At 45.7% G+C, this 23,430-nt stretch overlaps 1 protein-coding gene across 1 annotated transcript; it reads left to right on the forward strand.

Annotated features, from left to right (window-relative positions):
- Nucleotides 1-1,490: 1,490 nt before the first annotated feature.
- LOC125757033 (microtubule-associated serine/threonine-protein kinase 3-like) lies at nt 1,491-22,659 on the forward strand. The gene is made up of 11 exons (XM_049412095.1): nt 1,491-1,505; nt 8,303-8,506; nt 10,123-10,284; nt 11,904-11,995; nt 14,947-14,998; nt 17,994-18,166; nt 18,229-18,299; nt 18,862-18,978; nt 19,046-19,156; nt 20,408-20,824; nt 22,520-22,659. Exons 1-11 carry the CDS (start codon nt 1,491-1,493, stop codon nt 22,657-22,659), a joined length of 1,554 nt encoding a protein of 517 aa, XP_049268052.1.
- The last annotated feature ends 771 nt before the right edge of the window (nt 22,660-23,430 follow it).

Genomic DNA, 23,430 nt, shown 5'->3' on the forward strand with positions numbered 1-23,430 from the left:
ACGATTCCTACGCTCAGAGGGCCACCATGCTTTTAAATGCGAAGCATTTCTTAGCGAATCTTTGGCACTTTGAGCGTTTCTGTCTACGTATCTATCTAGCCGGCTACGTCTGGGGGCTCTCATGATCGCCTCCTTAACTTGGCGTAGACCAAAATTGGCATGGGAGGGTTAGAATATTTAACGAATATGACTGTCTGGTCGGTATGAATGACGTGAAAATCCTGTCGCGTACGTCGTCAAACCCTTTCCATCAGACACGTGTGGCACGTACCCGTTTACCACGGGCCGCGGTGTACGGGTATGTGCCACAGCCCGAGTAGCACCAAATATTGAAACAACGTTGCCGCCACATTGAAAGAGTCTTCAACGTTGTGGCAACATTGCGTGCTACTAGAGAGGTGATTGACAGTTTATATCTGCTCATGGCAGGAACGGCGAGAACAGACATTGGTAATTTAAATGCGAGAGCGTTAAAGAAAACTGACATCGGCAGCGTTGACCCGACGGAAATTAAATTAGGATCCCAGCAGGAATCGAACCCCATGCAATCTGCGTAGCAAGCAGGTATTCTACCACAGAGCCACGCCAGGTCTATAAACTGGTTTGGAAAAAACAGCCTATGCAGGCGTAATGTCGGTGAAACGTAAATTGTGGTTGTGGTGCTGGCTATATAATTTTACGAGAAAGCAATAAACACTACATATGTACTCCTACGATACAGGCGTCGTATTAAATTAGCGTCTGTGCTTCCAGTGTTGGCTCCACTTTTATAGCAGTTTAATAGACATTACATTTGTATTTCTATGATTCAGCAAGCTATATTGAAGCATTGCTCGACCCCGGAGGATTACATTAACGAAAGGTACGTATGATATTCACATGATTGCCCCATAAAGTGCACTTAGTTTCGATAATGCTGGCGTATGTACTCTAACGTGCGGGCTGACATTACGCCGCACCATAAGTTACCGTTTAAACGCCAGTGTTGTCGACGTGCCTGGTAAGCCGACGATGTGCACACAGCTACGAGCAAAAACACGTCGATGCACCGCGTAACGCTTGGCTCGAAGCCATAAAATAGAGCAAAGAAGTATTCGCTGGCTGCTTCGCATGAAAGCGGTTGCCACAACGCGTGGGATCTTCCATTTATTTCAGCGAAGCTGTATACGGCTAAAGCATTTGTCCGTTCGTGTGCAGGTATCTGCCACTGAAATTGGGCGAACCCCACTACTAACCACTGGTTCACTAAACCTGGAGCCGTCCGCGAGCAATAGCGTGCGTGCCCACAAATTGGGCAAACCCCGCTATTCGCCACTGGGGATGGGAACACGCGGGTAGCAAACGCTAATAAAGATAGTGAATGAAACCCAAAGTGCACGCGGCAAACCATAGAAGAAAACTCATGTCGCGAAACAGAATGCGGCAAAAAGACGCACGCTGCTCAAAGTCGTGAAGATAACTGCACGAAAAGCAAAGCGTATATATGCGCCATGCCAGACAAGACGGTGCGTGACGCGGCAAAAGAGACACATGGTGCTCAAGTGGAAACCTTTAAAGGACCATACGCTAAATTCAATAGGGGCTTTTACAGCAGAGCTGATATGCCCGACATGTGTCCGTTTCGCGATGCAGACAAGAAACGACCATCATCGTGCCGGCGCGCGCTCTCTTCGTCAGCTGCTTCTTCTGCTTCGCACCCCGAACACGTGCGCCCGGCGCGCGCTCTCCCGCTGCGCCGATTTGTCCGGCGTGGGGTGCAATAACTCGGATGGGTGGGATAATGATTACAGAGAGAGAAAGAAGGAAATAAAAAGGCAGAGAAAAAGAGAGAGGGAAGAAAGAGGAAAAGATGGAAAGACAGAAAAAATAGGCAGAGAGAGAAACAGACACAAAAAAGACGAAAAAAGGGAGATCGAGACAGAAAGAGAAAGAAAGGGAGAAAGCGAGAGAAACAAAGAAAGAGAAAGAACTACAGAGAGAAATAGAGAGAAAGAAAGAAGCGAGAAATAGTGAGAGCGAGAGAGAGAGAGACAGAAAGAAAGGGAAGGAATAGTAAAAAGATACAGAAAGAAAGAAAGAGAAAAAAATGTATAGATAGGGAAAGAGAGAAATAGAAAGAAACAGAGGCGAAAAAGAGTTTAGTTAATTCATCTGTGATTGCCAAGCGATATCCAATCGAACCCGATCGATACCTAGCCAACACTCGTGCTTTGCAATGTGATCAGGTGAACACTTCGTGCATGGGCGTGCGAATGTACGTGTGCCTAGCCAAGCCAGGACCAGCCGAGTGCCGACCAGCTCTGCTCTGCCCCGGCCTTGCCCGACTCAGTGCAAGCTGCGTAGATTTTTTAGAGAGGCACTTTGGAATTAGCTGCAGGGTGTGTGAGCGGTAATGTTCGAAATTCTGTGTCTCCTCTGTGTCATGTGCTAAACATCTTCGCTGGTCATCCACCTTCCCAGAGTGGAATGGCTCCTTAATTTTTTTTTTTTGGATAGACGTATATGTGGCAAGGCAAGCTGCTTGAAAAAAGAAAGTTTCAAGAACACTTGCAAGTAAGAAAGACGCTGACCCAAAAGGTGGTTTTCGGCGCAACAAAGTTGTCGCTACTTTCGACGTCTGTGACTCCTTGTCACGAAGTAAGCTGTGAGAAGATGACTTTCAGGCGATTTTTCATTGACAGTGTACAAGTTAGCCCAGCAACAACGACAGTCGGGGAAGCAGAAGAAAAAGAAGTGTGGGATCGCTAATGTTCGAAATTCTGTGTCCCCTCTGTGTCCTGTGCTAAACATCTTCGCTGGTCATCCACCTTCCCAGAGTGGAATAGCTCCTTAATTTGCAACCATCCGCAGTCATCCACTTACTCACCTAAGGTAACAAACAGTGCAGGTCGGCTTTTCTCTGTAAGTGATGCATTATTAGTGTAATAAAAAAATGAAAATTACAACACTTCTCGGCGGATTGTAAAACGAATAAAAGAACGCCACGGAGAAGTAAAGATCAAACCTATTCAAGCCTTTGACGGCAGTGAAAAGAGAAATTGTAAAAAATTTAGCAGAATTTCTTTTTACGCTCACTTTGCAGAGCTTTTTCTTGTTTGAATAAGATCTCATCGTTATTTAAATTTAACAGGGTTCGTTTATTCCTAAATTGCGTAACAAACTAGCTTGAAGGAGGCTGCATGGCCGAATGCCACAAGGCTCCTCCGATGAGAACATGGCATTTTCTCATTTTCGTACAAACCTTTACAGAGCTGCGCATAGGCGTGCGCAGGGTTCCCCTTTAGAATAACAGAGAGCTGAGCTAGTTGGCAAGTATTCATTATAAAAAGACAGGGCGTGCAAACGCGGACACAAGAAAGAAGTCAGGACACCACAAACGCCGGCGTATGTGGTGTCCTGACTTCTTTCTTGTGGCCGCGTTTGCACGCCCTGTCTTTTTATAATGTTCGCCTTTATGGGAGGAGAAGCGTCACCTTCCCCGTTGGTCGAGATCGAAAGAGAACGAGCTTCGCAGTGGATGCAACAATGAAAATGAAGCGATGATGTGCTTCACACAACGGCCCGCCATTGGTCCCCGGCGTTCCGGGCAGAAATGGCAAGTAAACAGCTCTTGGAAAGCAACAGCATCAGTTCTCTTCGAACGCCATTATCGTCAAAAACCTGCATATCCATAACCTTGCACGTTAAACAATGACGGGACAGGTCCGTCTGAGTAAACATGTCGGGCAGACTTGGCGCCTCACTCAGATCAATAGAGGAGAGGGGTACCCCCCTCCCCCTGCCTCTCGTGCGCACGCCTATGCTGACGCATGCCTGTGGTTGGGCCTTTATCCGCGCGTTCCCTGTTCATGCATGTTCTCCCTTGCGCTCCATCTTCGCCGCGCGTTTCCATATATCCGAAAGAGACCAATAGTGGAACTTCCGATCGCCGTCACTGCGGCAGAGTCACGTGACCTGCGCAGAAACGTCACGTATGACGTCATTCGTAGAGAGGCACGTTGGGCACGTCGCGGTCAACTCCGGTTGTGTCAGTATAGCGATGCTGGCAAAATAGTGAGGACCCCGAAGCGACACGGTGTAGGTGACTAGCTTCCTAGGGACACAGGCCAACCATAGACACTGGCAAAAAAACGATACTTATGCTACGCCAGGCAGAACCTCCCGTTTCACTGAAATTTTACGGCGGTGGTATGGTGCCATACGTAACGTTTCTACTCAGGTCACGTGAGCCTCCCGCTTGTGACGGCGACCTGAGCTTTTGCCTGATTTACTTTTTAGGGTACGCAAACACATTGTTTCGGGTTGCGTTCGTCGCCGACCGCAAATTTTTACATGTGTTCGAGACGCACATGTTGCCTACCTGTACTACTACTACTACAAATGGTCAGGTTAGTGACCCACTGGAAGTACCCTCACTAAAAAAATTATACGTCATCATGCCCATCAGCATTAATTTAATGTCTTAATGAAGCATATGGCTTTCGTATGCATCGAGAGTCATCGTCGATGGTTTCTGCGGAATGTCCTTCAGATAACACGCTTTCGTTGTTTGCTTTTGGCAACGTTATACTGATTACAGAGTTGCGTCTTTCATTTTTTTTCTTTTTTTTCGGAACCCTTCGCTTCGCACACACAAGGTGTTTTTTTTTCTTACGTGGCTTTCAAAGGGAAAATTTTATTCATGAAAAGAAAGCAAAAGGGAACGAATAGCTCGTGCCGGCATTAAATGGTGCTCATATGAAATCATAGGTGCCTAATGGCACGCTGACGCCAAATATGTCGGAAGTTGGCAATGTCGAAGCAACCTTTTCGTTGCGAGGATGGCATGAGAATGAATCACCCGAAACGCGACGTGACGGATGATAGAGGTGGCTTTTGTGCTCCGCGCCGTCTCCTTCCCAGAGCGTTCAACGTGTCGAAACATGGCTCCTTGCAATAGCAAAGCTGATAAGTCCGAATTTGATGCTGCAAGGCGCTTTTCAGCTTCGTGCAGACGAGAAAAAAGAAGAGACTTTAAACTGAAGCGCGTGAAGAAATCGCGAGAAAAAGGCGCGTTGGCATGGATGAAGAAAGACGTTTTCCTTTCGTTGACACTTTGAAGTGGTTCGAGTGTTTCTGTGTTGTATTCAGTTTGTTTGTTCGTTAGACTGATTTCCAAGCATGGGAGACGTCTCGCCCGGTAAGCACACTTGCCTACATTATAGTTAACTCATGCGGACAGCGCGGTACCTCCCGCTGTTCCCGCTTCGCTAGGCACGTTTTTATAGTTGTGTAACGTCATTTACAAAACAATTGCGATGGGCGTTGTAAAATTTAATATCTACGGAAAAAGGTTCCGACCGCTTTCTTTGTCCGTATGTTGTGGCTACTCTGTAGGAATCTCGTTACTACGACAGCACTGATGTTGCTTAATAGCAGCAAGCACAGTAACGGATAAGATACGCGTGTTGTGTATTTGTGTTGTGCATGCTTCTGCGTTTTGTCCATGTGACGAAACGCGCGATATAGCCATACAGAAGCAATGGCGAAGGAACTAACTCGCCGATATACCCTTAGTTTTCATGCCATGCGGACAAGCATTCCTGGCTACTGCTCGACGCATTAATTGCACAGTATTTTGGGCAGCGAAAGCTTGCAGTCCGCATACGTTAAACATGCTTCTCATAAAAAAAAATAATAAAAGACCACCTGCCGCATTTGTCATATCTAATATGTCGTCATGTAAACGAATGACTCTTTGTGCCACATTTATGTTGAAAAATTTTAAAGAGCTGCGTTGTGTTTACATAAAGTTTGCATGTGCTATGTAACGCTGAAGATGGTTCACATATCGCTCAAGGAATATCGCCCTTGCGCGAGCAATCATTATTTAAAAGTTTTTTTTTTCTGAATGGATGCGACGGAAAATGTTTTCGTTGTCTTGATTCAATTGTCGTAAATAGATTATGCCGGCCTTTAACAGCCTTGCGTAAATTATCAGCAATTCCTACACCGGAGCGCTGCTTTTGAAGAGCATTTAGGAATACCAACGAGGTGTTGTTGAACGTTATGTTAGATAATTTATGTCCTTTCTTTACAAACCATGAGCTGTTAAAACTTATCTGAAGCTCTCCTTTCTCTCTTTATTCCTGTACTTTTTATCATCGCTTCGTACCAACAAACAACAAAGGGAGCCAAGACAGTAAGTTTACTTTTTTCTTCTCTGAATGCGAACGCGCTTACAACAGTGTACACTTCGTCTTACAGAACAGAAAAAGAAGTCTTCAGCGAAGGTTCTCACTACACTCTTCCCGAGGGTAAGCTCTGTACAAACGCCGCCACTCCAGAAGTTCTGTGTTAGCATCGCGAGGGCTGACATGCTGCAGCTGAAGATGGGAAAGTGTATCAATTCTTACAAGGATACAAGTAATATAAGTACAGCTAAATTGGGACTCCATCTAAAAGTGGAACTAATTTCAGTTTAGGTGGTGCCTGGTTGCACGACAGCAGGAACGTAAGGTGAAGAACATCTGCCTTGATAAGTGTAAACATGCACCTCAAGTATAGAGTTGGCGAATAACCTAATCTTTTTAATAACGAATCTAATATACTGTAGCAATACCTCGCTATTCTGTCCTATCTATCCTTTCTCGCTTTTTGCTTCGTTCAGCTTGCGCAGCATGTCAAGTTTCTTAATATACTGCTATTTACACTCTCTTCAAGTCGGTCTTAAATTATGTCTGTGAGCAAGAGTTAACAACATAACGACTTGTATCCTGATTTGAGTTGTGCGTACATCAAAGGAACAACGGAACAACGGATAAGGTGCTCGATATGTGAGGAGCTCACAGATATTTGAAAAATTAAGTGCGTCATGACGTTAGACAAATAACTAAGAAATCAGATTTATATATTTATCCGAAATCCACAGAGGCATATGTGGTAATGTCGTAGAGGAATAGGTAATAGATCTCTGTCAGTTAGGATGTCATTAACTTAAAACTGTATGGTACCATCCCAGCTAGTTCCTATAGCATGCATCAAGCCAAACCACGTCTGATACAGCATCCAGCAGCTCAATGAGAGCATCATCGCGTGCGTAAAACAACGGGGGAGCCTCTTTCTCGTGGGACATGACAAAGGCAAAGGAGCTACATTTTTTCAACCTGGTGCACGATAGCACGTTTTCTTATTTTAGCCCGTGGCCTCGTCTGTGCAGGTTTTGTTACCGACGCTACGAAGATTGAGAAGGCTCTGTTTATAGGCCAACAGAAATGCGAACTTATCTGCATTTTTTGTTTTGCATGCACTGTGCCTGTTTGTTCACAGACACGACGTTTCTCTACATAGGCCAACTTACGCTCCCTGAGCGAACCACCAGAACACCACTAGGAGGCCTCCCAAACACTTCTGCGATAGTTGCGATAGGTTGTACCTCCTTTTAAAGCGGTGATTTGGCATTCTAGAAATCCTATTAAGATGAGTCCCTTTGTACTTGAAGTAGTACGAACCTAACTTACCACTACAAACATAAGTAAGGGTATCTGCATTATTTGACAAACTAGAGAAACATAGAAGCACCGTCGTCTTCGCACACAATGCACCCGCAAACTAAACGATCGGAACTGCTGGGTTCAGGCTCATCGTTTACTCAGACGTACTGTGCAACAGCACACGCATCTATAATAGTAGAATGAGTACTGAATCACGCAATAGCATCGCGAAAGGTTTGCTAGACGCCCATTGCAAACTTCATCGTGGCCGATCAAACTACATAACGTGTTCGTAGTAACCCCAACACATCATGACCATCGGCACGCGAGCGCTATGTCATGGCAACTTGGCTTCTTTATTAAATTATATGTTTTGCACCCTGGGGCATAAAAGACGGCTGTCACGTCACCTCCTCACCAGCCGGCCGGTCCGAAATACCCCATGCTAAAGGCCTCACACCCGAATAACCATCTCGAAGATTTTTGAGACACTTCTGCCAATAGCCTTGTGCTCGTCAGAGTGAGCGTGAATGAAGGCCAGTGAGCAGGCAGTTTTAGCTTTTCCGTCTCTGGGCAATCCAAACGACATCTGCGTACCCAAAGGTCCACATGCTGCTTGCGCTCCCTTGCATATCGGTTTGTGCATATTTCTGCAAGCCCGGCGATTCGAAGCCCCTAACTTTTTATACGCAATACCTAAAACTCTCTAATCAGTCACATTAGCGTTAGCGATGCTGAAACTGGATGCTGTAGGCGAAATAATGTGTGCCATTGCCGGCACCTATTTTCAATATGCGCTCAAAGCACGCCTATTGAATCTCACTGTGCAGATCCCGAAAATAACTACTGTACTGCTTGAGTTCTTCATCAAACGAGAAAGCAAGGTTTCCCTCTTCCGCGACCCCCTGTCACACTTCTGCCAGGAGCAAGTGGTTCTGGCGGCCCAAGACTGCTTACAAAAGTTGAACCGGCAAGTCATCACCTTCCAGGACATCCGCGACATGGTCGAGAACCTCATCGGCCTTCACAGTTTGGTGCGTGCATTGCCACGTGGCTACAGGAGCATTCTCTGATGTTTTGTAGGAAGTAAATGCAAAGTGAATACAGTCACAAGAAACCATTTCTTTATTCAGTGTGGGATGGAAGATTTGAGTGAAGAAAATGATGGCGTTTGTTTTAGTAACATGCATGAGTAGCATACGCGTCGGTGCATTATTTTTTCACTGTTGCTCTACATACCTGTGCGCCTGAAAATATTTGAAGGACTTGACATCAGCTGATGTATTACAAGGTAATGTAAATTATTAATGATTCGATTTAAGGGCACCAAAGTGCCTTTTACTCTCACCACGACGTACTAAGAGCAAGTAAAACCATCAAGGACAAGCAAATCGGGTGTCAGTAAAATATGGTCGTTAGAGAAGTAGAGAGTTTGGAGGGCGAGTATCGCCGAGTCGAAACGCGTGTACGCACAAACCTCTAACGGAAGGCAGCCTCTTCGTCATAATTACGTTTTGAGATGCATCCTCTGAAGCCGTCTAGAGCTCTTTGAGAGCCGTCCCCATGGGTGTGTTGTTGAAATTGGCATCTGGAAATCCATTCAAATGATTTCTATCGTACAATCGGCTCTGATAGAGAGCTTCGAAGAGCTGTGAATGCTATCCGAGCTCAGGCTTGCGACGCGCTGCTACCATCGTTAGTGAGCATCTTTTCTCGGTGACCGTAAGGCCGAGCACTCATTGAAGTTACGCACCCATGACTAAGTAAGAAAAACGTTCAGCTGGGGAGACTTCCAGGCTTGCACCAAGAGTGGGTCTACTTGTTGAACTACTGTAATTGATTTCAGCTGTCAGCTGGGTATTACTGACAGCAAAAACGTTGCACTAACTTTTTAATTCCAGCAGTTTATGAACAGAACATACCCACCATATTGTGGCAACGTATCAGGAGCAATGTAATGCAACACGAGATAACAGATAATGGGGTCGTATTACGGTAGATATGAATTAAGCACGTAAATATGGGTATATGTTGCGGCTGAGAAACGATATATGGCGCTGCTGAATTGAAGGTGATGATGCAAAAGCAATGCTCTAAGTGATTTCGTGAAACGCTTGGACGCTCACGAAGGATGTAACCTAAAACTAAGGCAAAATGGTGAGATATCGAATGGTCAAATAGTACAGGGCTGCAAAATTGGTCAAAAAAATAGTTGTTCACTGTAAATACCGCAGAAGAACTTGATGGTCAGTTCAGGGATTATAAAGCTTAGCGCGTTGTTTCAGACACTTACAATTCAGCCACCGCCCAGCAAACTGAGAAAGTACAAGCAATGGCGCACTGATTCTGCGTTCTAAATGAGCGTGATGGGAGCTATACCGATGGATACGACCATGGCCATGACAGCGCAGCTTGAACCCTATTTCAACGTGGCCAAGACGTGTCACCTGGAAATCAGAGATGTACTACGCTGTGATAGCGCGCACCTGCGCTGAATGTACATACCTTCGGATGTCACTATGGGCGTGTAATGTAGGCCGCTTGACCATCCGACATAGCAGTATCTGCGTGGCCAACAAACTTCTGCCGTCATAGTACGTGCGGACTTGCTGGCAGCCGTATGTGGCTGTACAGCAACCCTCTCTCGCAGTGCATGAAACGGGCTCCGGAGACGGCGAAAGAGCTGGGAACCACGATACGTAAGCTGACCATAATCATTGGCGAGTTGGCCACTTCTCTCGAGAAGATCTGCGAAGTGACTGTCACCGACTGGATGGCGATCGGTGACAGCGTGGTCAGCAAAACAGAAAAGGTGCGCATGTGTAGGTTTTCGTACGGGTATTTGAATCGTTACACAGGTGTGTCGTTCGGTAGTGCCTACACTACGATTCAAATGACCCATGATCATGTACCTTGTCATAATGATTTTGCCGCTTTTAATATACCGTTTTCTGGTGGCGTGAAACAGACTCTGACTGCTCATTTTTGTACTCGTCTGGTTATTTGAAAGTTCGAGAAATTTAAACGGTATACGAAATTAACCAAATGCGTATAACGCTATGACTGCGTGCCAACCTAGCGCATTTTCAAATTTGCCTCAAATTTGGAAATGAACCCATTCTGTTTCCACTGAGTATGACAAAGATGCAGTCTGCTTTTCTGCAAAAAGCCAACATCTTAAGAGAAGTTTTAAATGCGAAGCATTTCTTAGTGAACCAAAGGCACTTTGAGCATTTCTATTTATTTATCTAGCCGCCTACGTCTCGGCGCTCATCTGGTAACCTGCTTTACTTGGCGTATACCAAAATTGGTATAGGAGGACGTCAGTGTATAACGAACCCGATTCGCAAGTCATGACGTGAATAATATCACTTCCCTGTCGCGTACGTCATGAAATCCTTTCCACTAGTCACGTGCGGCACATAGCCCGCATACCGCGGCCCGCGGTAGGCGGGTATCCACCACAGGTGATTCAAATTCTATATCAACCGAGACTTTCTAAATCTTTAAGCGTCAGTGTGAAGGATCCCGCGTCACAGAAAATGTGGTGCCGGCATCGGCAGCGTTGCGATGGGTGAAATATCCGATGGAAGCAAAAAATAAGGCACGGCTCGAGCCCGAATCGAATCCAGGCAGTCTGCATGGCAGTTAAGTATTCTACCACAGAGCCACACCAGTGCTTCCAACCTACTCGGAAAAAGAGCCTATACAGGCGTCACGTCAGAATAACGCCAATTGTGGTTGCAGTGTTGGCTATACGCTTTTGTATTACTGTAATAAACATACATATGTACTATACGCCTACGACTCCGCCAGCTATACTCAAGCTATACTAAAAAAAAAAAAAATCCGTCATAGGCTGCTACTCGCTGAATGCTTCGCATGTAATTGATTATCACAATGCGTGGATCTGCCCGATCTTTTTTTTTTATAAGGGGCGCTGTTTCCGGCATGTGGGAAGACGACACGTCGCATTTTCAGTTTCTTAAGCTACCATGTAAGTTATCATGCGCTATATAACCTTGCGATGATAAATTCATGACTATTCCACTGGCATAGGATTTTCATGCTGCCCCATCTACACATCGCAGATGCGGCATATTCGCAAACTCTGCGTCATTGTTCTCAAACTGAAATGCTGGTCATTCCCCATTCTTCTATGTCATTTAGTTACACGGCAGAAAAAAAGCTTCTTTTGCATCCCTGTCGAGCTTGCGCCAAACCTTAACAGCGTGTTCGACTTTTTGCATGCGTGCTCGATATAAAGTGTGTCAAGTGTGAAGCTAGAATGAGCGCTTAAATGAAAATACGCTGCTTGTATATACCACACAAAATAGTTACGACAGAATAGTTACGAGTGGTGACGAATGATAAATGTAGACCAGGATGGAAGTAACGGCACACCCTCTGTTTTTTTTTCCCGTCTTTCAGCTCAATTTGGAGAACATTCCGCCTTACACCACCTTCATACCGAAGATGAAGGAATTCAGGCCACTCAAGCTTCTTGGCGCTGGCGGATTTGGGTAACTATCGTATCAGCTGCAACTCCCATCACTCGTTTAAATTCCACTATGCTCCGCCAATTTTAGACGCTAAAAGTCTTCCTTATTTTCTGCTACAGGTTAATCCCATCATGCGTTTTTCGCTGCAATCCTGTTTCTTCCTGTTATGGATACAGTAGAACCTCGATGATACGACCACGGCTCGTACGAATTTCGGGGTGATACGAATTTTTCCGTGGTCCCGGCCAATGCCCATTAGCCTGCAACGTAATGGAGTACGGTTGTTACGAACCGAATGTTACCCGGTGCTGTTTGATACGAACGTACGCTACCGCGCAAGTACGAACGGATGCTGCCCGTGCTGTCGTGGGAGACAAGCCAATCACGCGAGGTCTTGCGCGCCGCGCCATCATTTCGTCAGAACAGGCCATCAGCGGCGTGTCGTAACCTCCGAGAGATCCGACACTGCGCGCGAATCTTGGAGGTCTCAATGCGCCTTCATGTGCCTTCGTGTTTAGATTACAGGTGACGCTAAAGTAGCGCTCTCTCTCTCTCTCTCTTTCTTTTTTTTTAACGCGTCAACGCGTTAAAAAAAAAGCGTCACCTGTAATCCCCTTCAGTGGGGGGGGGGGCGAAGGTTCATCGCCCCCCCCCCTCCCTGTTAAGTCAATCTATGGGACAGGCCTTGCGCCCCCCTCTTCTAAGGTGACTAGGGGGCGGCCGCCCCCCTTGCCCCCCCTGCGCGCGCCTATGGCGTCACTGTACTTTGTTTACACGTGCCTGCCACGTAGATGAAAGCAATGTCTTCGCGAAGGAGCTTGGCCTAGCAACACACCTGCTAACTCTCCGATTTCCACAGGAGATTCACGATTTTTGAGCAAACCTCCCGATTGTGCGGACACGGCCGTAAATCTCTTGAAAAACATCCGAAACAGCACCGCGATAAGAAATCAATAACATCAAAGGACAGCGGTCCTAAAATTTTCTGTCGTTCAAACTCGTGCAAAGCGCTCCATAAGTCATTTTCTCCGCAGCACTTTAATGTCATGCAAAAAAGCGCACTAAGATTTGGAAGGGGCTACTAGCTGTCACGGGTCACAGCACACCTGGTTAATTATTTACACACGCGCGCACGCGCCGCATATTTACAAGTACAAATGTGATCGTTGACATCTAAAAACAATGCTGGCAATCATTCAGAACTGTTCATGACGTTGCTGTGTCCCTGAGAAACAATAAATGAAAAGATATGCAAGCATTCTTTTGTCGCTTGTCGCATATTAATTTTCCCTGTTTTCTGGTGATACGAATTTCGGATGATACGAATATTTTTGGTAACCCCGCGAGATTCGTATCACCGAGGTTTTACTGTATATGCGTAATTCTGATAGCTTCTTTTAAAGGGGTCATGAACCACTTTTCCAAGTAATGATCTAATGACCTTAGTATCGGAGTTTACTGCCTCCCGAATCGATTGCCGCAAAAATTTCTCGAATCCGTCAAGAATCAGCGGAGTTACGGGGGGTTTAGCGCGCGCTCCCAGCGCTTTCTCTCTTTTCTCGTGCCGACGAGTGCACTGGAAGCTAGACAGGGAGGGATGGCACAGGGGTAAGAAGTTACGTCAGCGCGCGTCATGAAACGCGATCACTCTCCCCTGTGATTCGCCTGCGCGAGTGCGGCTACCGTGTACTGAGGAGTGCGGCGCCGGCAAGTGGCGGCACCCCGCGACAAGAAGCGCATCTGATCCGAACGCAGCTCTCGATTTACGTCGGCTATCAGCCAATAAGCATGCTATGTCTCTTGCGACGTAAACTGTCAGATCCGCGACGTCAACGTGCAGACGCCCCGCCCACCGACGAGAGTGAGAACCGGCCTCTGTTTGAAAAGAGGGCGCCTGAGGAAACGGCAACTTCGCGCTCCGCTTGTAGCCTTTACGCGGCGCGCACGACTGTAATATTTGGCAGAGCAGTTCATAGCCGTGTCAACTTTCCGCAGGATGTGTTTTTTCAACAAGCCCTAGGGGTGCTTCATGACCCCTTTAAGTTAACCTCTTGAAACGCAGTAAAATAGCAAACGCCCAGGGTAGTCTACTTAACGTTAACCTACTTACGTTTAATTTGCGTCTTTCCGTTTAATTTGATTTTCCGTTTAATTTTCCATTTAATTTACGTTTAATTTAGGGTCTTTCCGCGACTCTAAATTAGAGTCGTAGAAATGCTTGAAAGTACTTGAATTACATTAGGAAAATGCATAAGGAACGTGCATCCAAATAAGTATCGCGTTACGTTTGTCTTTACTTGCGCGCTCAAAAGCTGGCGCGGTGGAAATGATATTTCGGGACTTCTTTACACACCAAAGCACGACGCTTTCAGCGACAGTAGCGTAAAAAAAAATGCAGATATGCGGGCAAGTATCGTCAACGATACCAGTGATTTTAAGTATTTCTTATAAATTGTTGCAAGAGGCGATTGAAGTATGAAAGTCACATTTTGATCACTGAGTGAGAACAAATGTAACCTAATTGTCAGAGCAATGGCAAATTAATACATTTTTACTTTTACAATTTAAATTACATTCGCTTTTAATAAAGTGATAATGATTTACTATCGTATGGATTAACAACACTCTAATTCTACGTAAGTGTGTCATTCGCCCATAAGTGGGCAAAAGTCGAAGGGTTTGATTTCTCTCCTTCTTCGACTGCGTTATAAAATGATAAATGGAAACAGGCACGAAACGCATCTCCCTTGGCCATTATTTATTTTGGGAACGCATCTACAGAAGGCTCTTACACAAATATACATGGAATTCTTAGTGGTTCTTTGTGACATTATGATCTGTGTCACTCCCATGATATTAACTGGCTCTGTCTCAGCGAAAAAAAAAATACAGGAAAATGCAAAGGAGACGTGTACCTTACTTCCAAATAGCAATTATGCACGGTGCTGACTGTGAGCACGCTTTGACTGCAGGGCGGTGTACAAAGCGGTGTACGCGCCGGCCAACTTACGTCTGCACCGTCAAGTTGGTTGCCATGGACCGGTTCACGCGCCACAAGCAGGCCTGCATAGACAAGGTGGTCGCGTCCGTCATACGAAGCCCATTCCTGGTAAAATACTACTGCTGCTTCTGCGCCAAGGCAAGCACACCCCGCATTTCATGTGCGTTTTGTTTTACATCCGAAGCCGTTAATATTAGTGTTTTAGTAGTGCCGGCTTTACCGTACGGTAAGTAAAAAAATACCGTATACCGTCGTGGTCGGCATGCATCTTTTTAAAGACTTTTTAGCCGCGCGAGCTGCTTACGGCGGGGTGATGCGATGATCAATGTGGCTAATAAAGGTCTTGCAGAGTGAAAAAAAAAGCTAGGTGCCGACCGCGACGGTATGGTATTTCTGTATTACCATACTGGTAAACCAGCTTCTGAATGACTCTACTTCGAGTAAGTCATTAGCGTGCCACGAAAAGCTTTCGCAACATGCCCGTGTAGAGTAGCGCCCGTGCCTCCCAGTGGTCAAGATAAAACATGCGTGGGAATATGGAAGATGCCATGTATGAAAGGCGTGTGAAATATTGAAGACATGGGATAAATGCAGTTGTCACAAGAAGCTATCATTTCCTCATTTCTACAGTGCGACCACAGAGGTACGAGACGGCCGCTGTAAAAGCGCTGAAGGTAAAACTGGAATCAAGTAACAAAGCCACAATATTAATATGAAATACATCATAGTCAGGGACGCCACATTAATTCCAAACACTTAGCATTATTAAAGCTGCACCCTATGCACAGTACAGAATTCAGTGTGCTTGGATGCCTCGCCGATCGGAATGTGGCAGATGATTCCAAGATAGTACCTGCAACTTCGTGCTCGAATCTGAATACCACTCTGAATGTAGGTAATAACATTGTAATGACGCTAAACGAGTGAAAATATGTCAGGCGAATGGACCTGGAATAAATGATGAAGTTCACACTAATCGGAGCGTGCTGCAGGGATCACAATGGTACCAATATAATAGCCATTTCCAGAGAGCTTACACTGTACTGATGGCAAGGATTTGAAGCATGGTTGTCAGCAGATGCACGCGAATCAATTTTAATTAAGACATAGTTTTGCTGCAAGGGCGAAGCAACGAGCGCGAGAGCAACAAATTGGAATGCTATAGGAAGTAAGCCTAGCAGTGCACTCCTTTAGCATGAGACCTGGCATAACTCAAACAATACTCTGGCGTAAGGGAACACGGCCGCTGCCACGAGCGAAGCGACGTTCGTGCTGTCTGTGGCTTCGCCGGAAAGTTTGCGACGAGAACACGACATGTACAAAGGTATGAGACGTGGGCTTATCCACTGCAAATGTACGGCGCACGCGACCGTGAGCGACCATGCCAGGCTGATAAAAATACGCGTTTTTTTTTTTTGCCGGAGCAATGGAGACCCTCCTACGGCACCCCTTCCTGAGCCTTTCGTGCTATAGAGACGACCGGCTCGTTTCATCTCTGCTTGAGCCGCGTTGGTTGGCACCGCTCGGGCGCTTTCACTCGCACTCAGAACATACGACGCGCGGGGCGATGTTATCGATTCGGACTTTATACGGTACATGACGGCCACTCCAACGGCAGAAATGAGCCTGGAGTGTCCATATAATTGCTGCCGCAGTAAAAGTAAAGGAGTTTCAGTAAAACACATTAGAAAAGAAATTGCAAGCCGTAGCTATGACCAGACAAATAAATATATGGACCTGTCTCTTCGCTCAAGTATAGTTGAATTCACTTACGATACCAGCTCATGACGAAATTGAATATTTATGCGAAAACTGAGAAATATTTTATTCTAGACAATAGACAGAGCGAAGCGCATTGGGAAGCGGAGGCCGAGAAAGAGGAAAAGCAAACGTGATACCAGCGGCGCGTATCGCGAGAAGTAATAGGTGCGCGGTGTGTCAAAGCGGCATGATAGTTTTGTTCTGGTATACAAGAACGCGATAGCTTTACTGCTCCTCACTGAATGATTCTGAACAATCGCATCAGTGAGCAATAGTTCTTGCATTTAATTGAAATGCGAGGCACTGGTATACGTCTTTCACATGTAATACGCGACAGTCACCATATATTGTGATGGTGAGGAGAAGTAGATATGTCTCAGTTAAAATACGTGAGTTTAAAGTAACGCGTATCACATTTGAAGCCCTTAATACAACCACTGAAACTTACCCTTCTTCATTTCATTTTTATATGCCGATTGCTGGGAAATCTGTTCGCGACATTCAAGGCTTTGTTCGCCTCGAATTTGTTTGGTTCATTGCGAACTATGACACCCACTTCACGATTCTCTCATCAACGTCGCACTTGCTTTGTTACACCGTTGTTCGGGCATGGGTGGTCTCACGCCCTTGTTCTTCAAGTGCACACGCGCTTGCATGACGACCACGGAGGGTCGAAAATATGTGAAAGAAGCACCTGCAACACTTGGTGCAGAGTTTACGCTGCTCAGAAGTGTTGCCTCTTCCCCCCTTTAACCAGAGATTATTGAAACATAAGAGATCGCTAACCGGAGGCACACCTTCTAATCTATCCTTACATTGTCGAGATTGTAAGTGCATGCCAAAATTCAATGAATGCGCAGTGTTGTACAGGCATAAAATGATGAAACGCGCCTGATGATTGAAGCATGGCATATCGAGAATAGTGGTAGCGCATGCGTGAGCCGACCATCGATTAACTTGCATAAAGATGAAATCAAATGCCTTAACAGTTATCTTCCATATAGACCCCCACGCGTGCCGGATTGATAGGTTCGCCTATTGCATGGGCATGTGCAGATGAGTTTTCGTGCCTTCTTTATTTTCCGCCGTTGTGCGTCTCTTCAGTTGTTAGTCGGCGTTTGTGGTGTCCTGGGTTCTCTCTTGTGTCCGTGTTTGCACGCCCTGTCTTTTTGGAATGAATACTTTCCAACTGGCTCAGCTCTCTGTTATTCTAAGATTCCCCCCTTCATCGCATTCTTTTTCCCGCCACATGCATAGGACTCGTACGTGACCATGATGGAGTACATCTCGGGCGTGGACCTGATGCGCGTGGTGACCAAGGCTACGTACCTGAATATCGACCACGTGCAAATTGTCATGGCGCAACTAATTCTGGCACTGGAGCATCTTCATTTACGAGGCTTCTTGCATCGTGATGTGAAGGTGTCCAAGTAAGTTAATTCACCGTAGCTCCGTGAGCTGTAGAGACACGTCTTGATGAAAAGAATTGCAGCATGCTCATCGTTCCTGGCGGCCGGGTCAAGCTGATCGACTTTGACACCAACAAGGTCTGCCTCGGCCACTGTGAGTGTTTTGACTTACACGAGAGGTCACTGCGCGAACCCGCTTAGTTATTCGTATTAGTTTAGAAGGTACAGTAGCTTCAGAGGTTTTGCTTCGAGGTGCCGGGATTGTAGATACAACTGAGGTGTATTGCAGCTACATGTTTAAAACTGCGTTGACAAGTAATTGACGTGTACTGTGTTAAGAAATCCAATGTAAAACCGTTGTAGCTTTTTTTATACAAACATATTCTGATTGACATATTGACAGATGGTCGTATATTATAAACAAACAGTGGCGACAACTGTGCAAAGTGGTAATAATGCAACGAAAGGCGAAGAAACAAGGACAGAAAAGGACTTCGTATTTCATTGTGTTGTCACCATTTAGCACACTATGAGCCAACTAGCCCAACAACATGTTTTGACGAGCGGTGACAACGAAGCTCTTGAGAATGCACAGGCACAACGTGCTTCCAGCCAGTTGCTTTTTAACGTACGTTCGCGTTCATACACTGCATGTGGCTGTATGCATATATATAATATTGCTATTTGAGTATCTGACACAGTGCTCTCTTCGACAGTTTCGAAACGACTCGTAAAGGGATACTTCGCCAGGACAGCGTTTGAATTTCATGACGGCGAATCTGCGGGAACGATCCCGTACATGGCTCCCGAGATCCTTAAACGGCGGCCGTACGGTAAGTGCGCCACACGAACACCACCCTGCAATAGCCTTGCTGACGTCTGCACGTGGTTCTTGCGCAGGTAGAGCCTGCGACTGGTGGTCTTCAGGCATCGTATTTTACAAGTTGATGACTGGCAGAGTACCCTTCAGGGGAAGGACGAAGCAGCTACTACGAGATCGCATCATTGGAGGTAACACAATGCTGTGGTTTAACATTAAGCCGGGGGTTTTGATGCAAGTCGAACAAGCGAACTCTGTGCGCACCACGGCAGCGATAGGTTCCCTGAACAAGAACTAAACCGGGCGACGTCACTTTATTGCAGTTATATGGACATTCCAAACGCAATTTTTGCGGATGCCGGCACCTTGAGGTCTCCTATAAAGTCCAAATCGATAACGTCACCCTACGCGTCGTATATTCTATGTGCGAGTGAAAGCTTGCGAGGGATACCGACGATCGCGGCTCAAGCGGAAAGGAAACGCGCCGGCCATCTTCGTCGCGCGAAAGGCGCGTAGAGCGGTCCCGGAGGGAGGGCTATGTGGCTCCGGCAGGAACTGCGCACTTTGACCGGCCGGGCGTGGTCGTCCGCGGTCACGCGTCCCGTATCTTTACAGGGATCACGAGACGGCTCATTCCTTTGTACGTGTTGTGTTCTCATTGCGAAGTTTGCGTTGAAGCCATGAACAGCATGAAGGTCACTTCGATCGCTGCAGTGACCGCGTTTCCTGACGCTTAGTTTTGTTTTGTTACGTAGGATCAAATGCTGAAGGAGTGAGCTGCTAGCGTTACTTCCTATAACATTCCACTTTGTTGGTATCGCATTCACTGCTTCACCCTTGAGGCGAAACTGTGGCTTTATTTGCTCATGTAGATGAAGTGCAATGCTCGATCTGTCCAGTAAGAACAAGCAGTACTAATAGATACACTACATAAAATACTGAGAACGAAGGAGGTTGCCAATGGTTTGTAAAGGGTGGTGGAATAAAGTAACAAGTTCATATCATGACTTCTTGTTCTCCTGACGGACACTGAGCAGCAATGTTAAAATATTATAGTAAACTTATTCCGTCAAGACAGCTTTCATTCATTGATATGGCAGAAAAATGTTTGTTGAAAAGGCCAAAGTTCTCTTTTAGCAAATCGCAGCCGAAAAAAAAACAAAGCATGAGTTTACGGATGTTAAAACTTTTTCAAGTCATTGTACGTTTTATTATTAGTTTTTTTCACTTTTAGTTGTTGAAAATGTTGCCGAATATTCATAGGTTCAGTTTTTGGTTCCGTTACATTGTGTGTGTCTGATCCACCGACAAAGTACAGTCCCCAGCAAACGCTGCTGGGGACTGTACTATGGCGCGGCCACGCGTGCTTCTTTTTTTCACCTTTCACGGCTTATCCATAGCATGCCTTTAGCTGCAAGACTCTGGCACTTGTCTTGTTGCAGCACCACTGAAGTGGCCCAAGACCGAGGAGCATCCGCACTCGGCAACGCCAGAAGCTAAGGACATGGTGTTCAAGCTTCTGCGGAAAAACCCCATAGAAAGGCTCGCCTCTCGGCATTACCAGGACCTCAAGAACCACCCTTTCTTCGGCGGCTTCAACTGGAAAGTGTTGAGTGCGAACAAATTTATCTGCGAAATACCGGCCATCGCGGAAGCGATGGGTGGCGGCGCAGCCACTTTGACCGCCGTCGACGAGGGAGGCGGCCGTGAGGTCTCGAAGAAGCCCAGGTCGTCCAAGCCGCCTTCGAGAGGGGAGTCGCCGCCCGAGAAAAAGGAGGAGCAGCAGCTTTGTGAGTCGCCGCTCTGGAATCGATACGTCGGCCCTCCTTTGTCAAGGCCAGCAAACAAAAAAATAACGAGTAATTGTTTTTTTTTCAAAAGCATTGGATGCATAACAAAGAACCTCAAATGCGTTCTCTGATACAGCCACCGAATCTTCGTGCCGGCAGCAGGGCAGATTTGTTGTATCAACTATCGTAATTTCGGTGACCAAGGTGCTTATTATAAACCATTCGGTAGATGACTGACACTAGGTCATGCCTGTCGTTTGAAATTGTTAGTCTTCTGGACCAGCCTTCACAAGAAGCACTTATGCTAGAATTGGCTGTAAGAAAAAATTTTAACCAATCCTGATACTAGAACTAGTGGAGGCGACCAGCCAATGAAAAATTCACTTACGAAAGAATCCCTCTTGAATTCGGTTTCTGGGCCCGTACGCACAAAAACGCCTAACGCTAAAAATGTTTTGTACGATAAGAGTGCAGTCAGTCACGATGCAGGAAATATCAGTCATTAGCAAGGCAGGCTGACCAATGGGAAGATGCACTTACGAAAGAGAGTTTCTTGAATACGACCCCTCAACCTTATAGTAGAGGTGCTGTCCTATGAACAATCAGTTTAGCCTTCCCACTGTGGCCTGCTACTAATCGTACGCTTTTGTTAAAATAAACTTCATTTATCAAACATTTTATTTGGTGTAATTAACTAGAGCCTTCTTTCATGCGCTTACCGGATGTTTTATGTATTCCTTACCAAGCATTAATTGTATAAATTGTACAACTCTGGAATTTTCTGAAGAGGCCATGAGTTTGTCCGCGAACAGAATGCCTGATGGTAAAGCTTTCGTAGCTTATGGCTGGGTGCGTCAAGCCTAAGCTGGGCTTCAAGCTAAAGTCAATTCAGGCTACCCGGAAGATACTAGTTGGTACCAATGGCACTCGAATTCTCGCGTATATGCGCTAAAGACGCAACAGATTCTGTCCCTAACAAGGCATGCTGCTTTTTCTGCATAACTATTGAATGAGGGGGGGGGGTGATGCACGAACAATAGGACGATGGAGACAGAGTGGCTATCAACCACCGAAGCAGTCACTTGAGTGAGAAATACTGACTTTTGACAAGACATAGAGCAACAAATGGCCATCGACACCTTTTTACACACAAAGCGTCTCGAGCGCCCATGACTCTAAATGCATTAATGTGACATAACTAGCACACCCCATAAATGATATTGCACTAAAGAAGCGTTGCTTTAAAATGTAGTAAAAAGTATAGACATTAGCATTTTGCCTCGTGTGGTATATACATCCCGCCAAAAAGACATCCTGTGTTGGCATCTACTTTTTTTTTTGTATGGTCCCATACAGGTTAGGTTCTTCTGGGTGTCGAAAGATGCGTGTATGGCTCAAGCACAAAGAACGCTGAACGCAATATGTTAGCCACAATCGTAGCACTTTGGTCATACGTTGATTTCTTGTGTATATGACGTTTCATTTGGAATTGTCTACCAGGCTTCAATTTATAACCGTTCGTATGGTCTCAAATTACAAAAACTCCGAGGCAGCTGAATTTACTTGTAGCCAAAGAAAATAAGCCTATACTGAAGTGTGTACACTGCACTAGACTGCACGACGAGCAGAGACCTGCTCTGAAGAACATGCCGACGGGGAACTGACTAATACCGCTTTACTAGTTCCTCGATTACATCTGGAAGCACCCATATAGTGATCTAACTAAAGTTCGTAATGAATATAACACGGCGGTCATGCTCGCAGCCGCCGGTGCGACGACGAACACTAAGAAGCGGAAGCTGCAAAAGATCGAAGGCATGATCGACATGGAGCCCGACCTGCAAAAACCGCTCTACACGTACGCCTCGGCCAGCTTCAAGAAGCTCGTCCTCACGGTGAGCTGAACCGATCTGGCCTCTCACATGTCGCCACTCGAAAGTTCTGCTAAGTGTTCACAGCAAAACTGTCCGGGAAAATGCACTACTCTGCTTCATATAACTCACAGCTTTACTTAATTGTATTCTGCTTCTAAATCCGAACGCACTTCGATCATTATTTGATAATAACTGAATAACAGTGCGCTATTGTAGATTACAGAGGGTGCTTCCTCTTGAAAATACGAGCATTTTTATGTGCAGTAAAAGATAACCAAGGCAATTATATTATCACGTACAATAATACAGCGAAGGTGGTAGAAGAGCGCTATTGTGAACTGTACAGTCCAAAGACAAGTCATCCAATCTTGAGCTAATGCATAGTCGAAGAGAATATTGATGTTCCATCTATAGCTATCGATGAAGTTAGAAATACCACAGGAGAAATGTCTCGTGGAAAAGCGGCTGGAGAAAATGGCGTAATAGTTAATTCGAGGGATTTTATACTTGAGTTACATTTTTCTCTAGCTGTTTACAAACGTTACTATGCTGTTGCCTTCTTTTTTTCGAATACCTTATGCGATGAATGCGAATAGTGGTGCTAGAGGCCTAGTCAGGTGACCCATAACGTCCCCTTTTGTCTCCTGCATCCCAGCAATCATCTATTGTCAAACAAACAAGCAAAGAAACAAGCAAGCAAACAAACAAACAAACAAACAAACAAACAAACAAACAAACAAACAAACAAACAAACAAACAGACAGACAGACAGACAAACAAACAAACAAACAAACAAACAAA

This window comes from Rhipicephalus sanguineus, chromosome 1 (genome assembly GCF_013339695.2).
Source record: "Rhipicephalus sanguineus isolate Rsan-2018 chromosome 1, BIME_Rsan_1.4, whole genome shotgun sequence".
Classification (NCBI taxonomy): Eukaryota; Metazoa; Arthropoda; class Arachnida; order Ixodida; family Ixodidae; genus Rhipicephalus; species Rhipicephalus sanguineus.